Source organism: Myotis davidii, unplaced genomic scaffold (assembly GCF_000327345.1).
Source record: "Myotis davidii unplaced genomic scaffold, ASM32734v1 scaffold174, whole genome shotgun sequence".
NCBI lineage: Eukaryota > Metazoa > Chordata > Mammalia > Chiroptera > Vespertilionidae > Myotis > Myotis davidii.
Genome location: NW_006289087.1, coordinates 750664 through 751772, shown reverse-complemented (window position 1 = coordinate 751772; position 1109 = coordinate 750664). Strand labels below are relative to the sequence as shown.

The 1109-nt window shown below is 47.6% G+C and overlaps 2 protein-coding genes across 2 annotated transcripts in view; both read left to right on the top strand.

The window, feature by feature from the left end:
* HEATR1 (HEAT repeat containing 1) overlaps positions 1-1109 on the top strand; it is a 51838-nt gene that overhangs the window by 31203 nt on the left and 19526 nt on the right.
* On the top strand, positions 37-1079 carry LOC107182722 (HEAT repeat-containing protein 1-like). The gene is made up of 3 exons (XM_015562351.1): positions 37-262; positions 347-515; positions 852-1079. The coding sequence occupies exons 1-3, from the start codon at positions 215-217 to the stop codon at positions 1052-1054; spliced, it is 420 nt and encodes a 139-aa protein (XP_015417837.1). The 5' UTR covers positions 37-214; the 3' UTR covers positions 1055-1079.

Below are 1109 nucleotides of genomic sequence, written 5' to 3'. Positions count from 1 at the left end.
GCCCTGCACCCTGAGGTCAGCTTAGAGCCACCCCCCCAATCCTGAACGCACCTGCTGGGAGCCAGCCCAAAGCTGGCTGTGAGCTGTTCTACTGGCCAGACGTATGTAAAGCTGGAGGTCAGAACTCTGCCTAATAAAACAGCTCTTGTGTTTTCAGAATGATCTGGAAGAAGTTGGAAAAACAGAAAACCATATCATCGACTGCCTGGTAGCTATGGTTGTCAAACTTTCCGAAGTCACATTCAGACCTCTGTTTTTCAAGGTGAGCTTTGCGTCCGCCCTGTCTGCTTTGTGCTCCTCTCGGTAACGAGATGTGTAGAATAAACTCCTACTTCTCTCTTTTTAGCTGTTTGATTGGGCCAAGACAGAGGACGCCCCAAAGGACAGACTGTTGACGTTTTACAACTTGGCGGATTGCATTGCCGCAAAACTGAAAGGGCTCTTTACTCTGTTCGCCGGCCACTTGGTGAAGCCTTTTGCTGACACCTTGAACCAGGTGAACATCTCCAAAACAGGTTGGTAGCTGACTCCAGCGCGTTGACGCCTTGCTCTGTGTGCCTTGCACAAGCTCGGGAAGTACAGTAAGTCTAAAGGGTGCGTGTTTCGTGCTGTAGTCGGCGGTCAGGCCCTGAAGTGTCTTCTTTCGCGTCATGAAAAGGGTCATGAGGTAACTGACAGGAGGAATCACTTACCCGAGAGCCCACCCACGGTGCCACCCTCATCCTGAGCTTGCTTCTAGATGGAGGAGGAAATGCCCTCTTGATTGTAGCTCTGTCAATAGTGATTTGAATGTAAACGTTGGAGATTCAATTGTGACACTGTTTTCATTTTTACTCTTCCCCCTCTTACAGATGAAGCGTTTTTTGACTCTGAAAATGACCCTGAAAAGTGCTGCTTGCTCTTACAGTTTATCCTGAACTGTTTACATAAAATCTTCCTGTTTGACACCCAGCACTTTCTAAGTAAGGAGAGAGCAGAAGCCCTGATGATGCCTCTGGTGGACCAGGTAACCCAGTCAAACCGTCTTTTAACTTCTCACTTTTTGTGGATTTAACTTGTCTTCACTGGTGGTTTTACTGAGCTCTACTCTTGAATTTTTCCCATGAAAG

What these genes read in the sequence shown, in the direction of transcription:
- LOC107182722 (XM_015562351.1), top strand. Translation starts at nt 215, where the DNA reads ATGGTTGTCAAACTTTCCGAAGTCACATTCAGACCTCTGTTTTTCAAG. An exon ending in TCAGACCTCTGTTTTTCAAG is followed by an intron (nt 263 to 346) that starts GTGAGCTTTGCG and finishes CTCTCTTTTTAG; the next exon opens with CTGTTTGATTGGGCCAAGAC. An exon ending in GGTGAACATCTCCAAAACAG is followed by an intron (nt 516 to 851) that starts GTTGGTAGCTGA and finishes CCCCTCTTACAG; the next exon opens with ATGAAGCGTTTTTTGACTCT.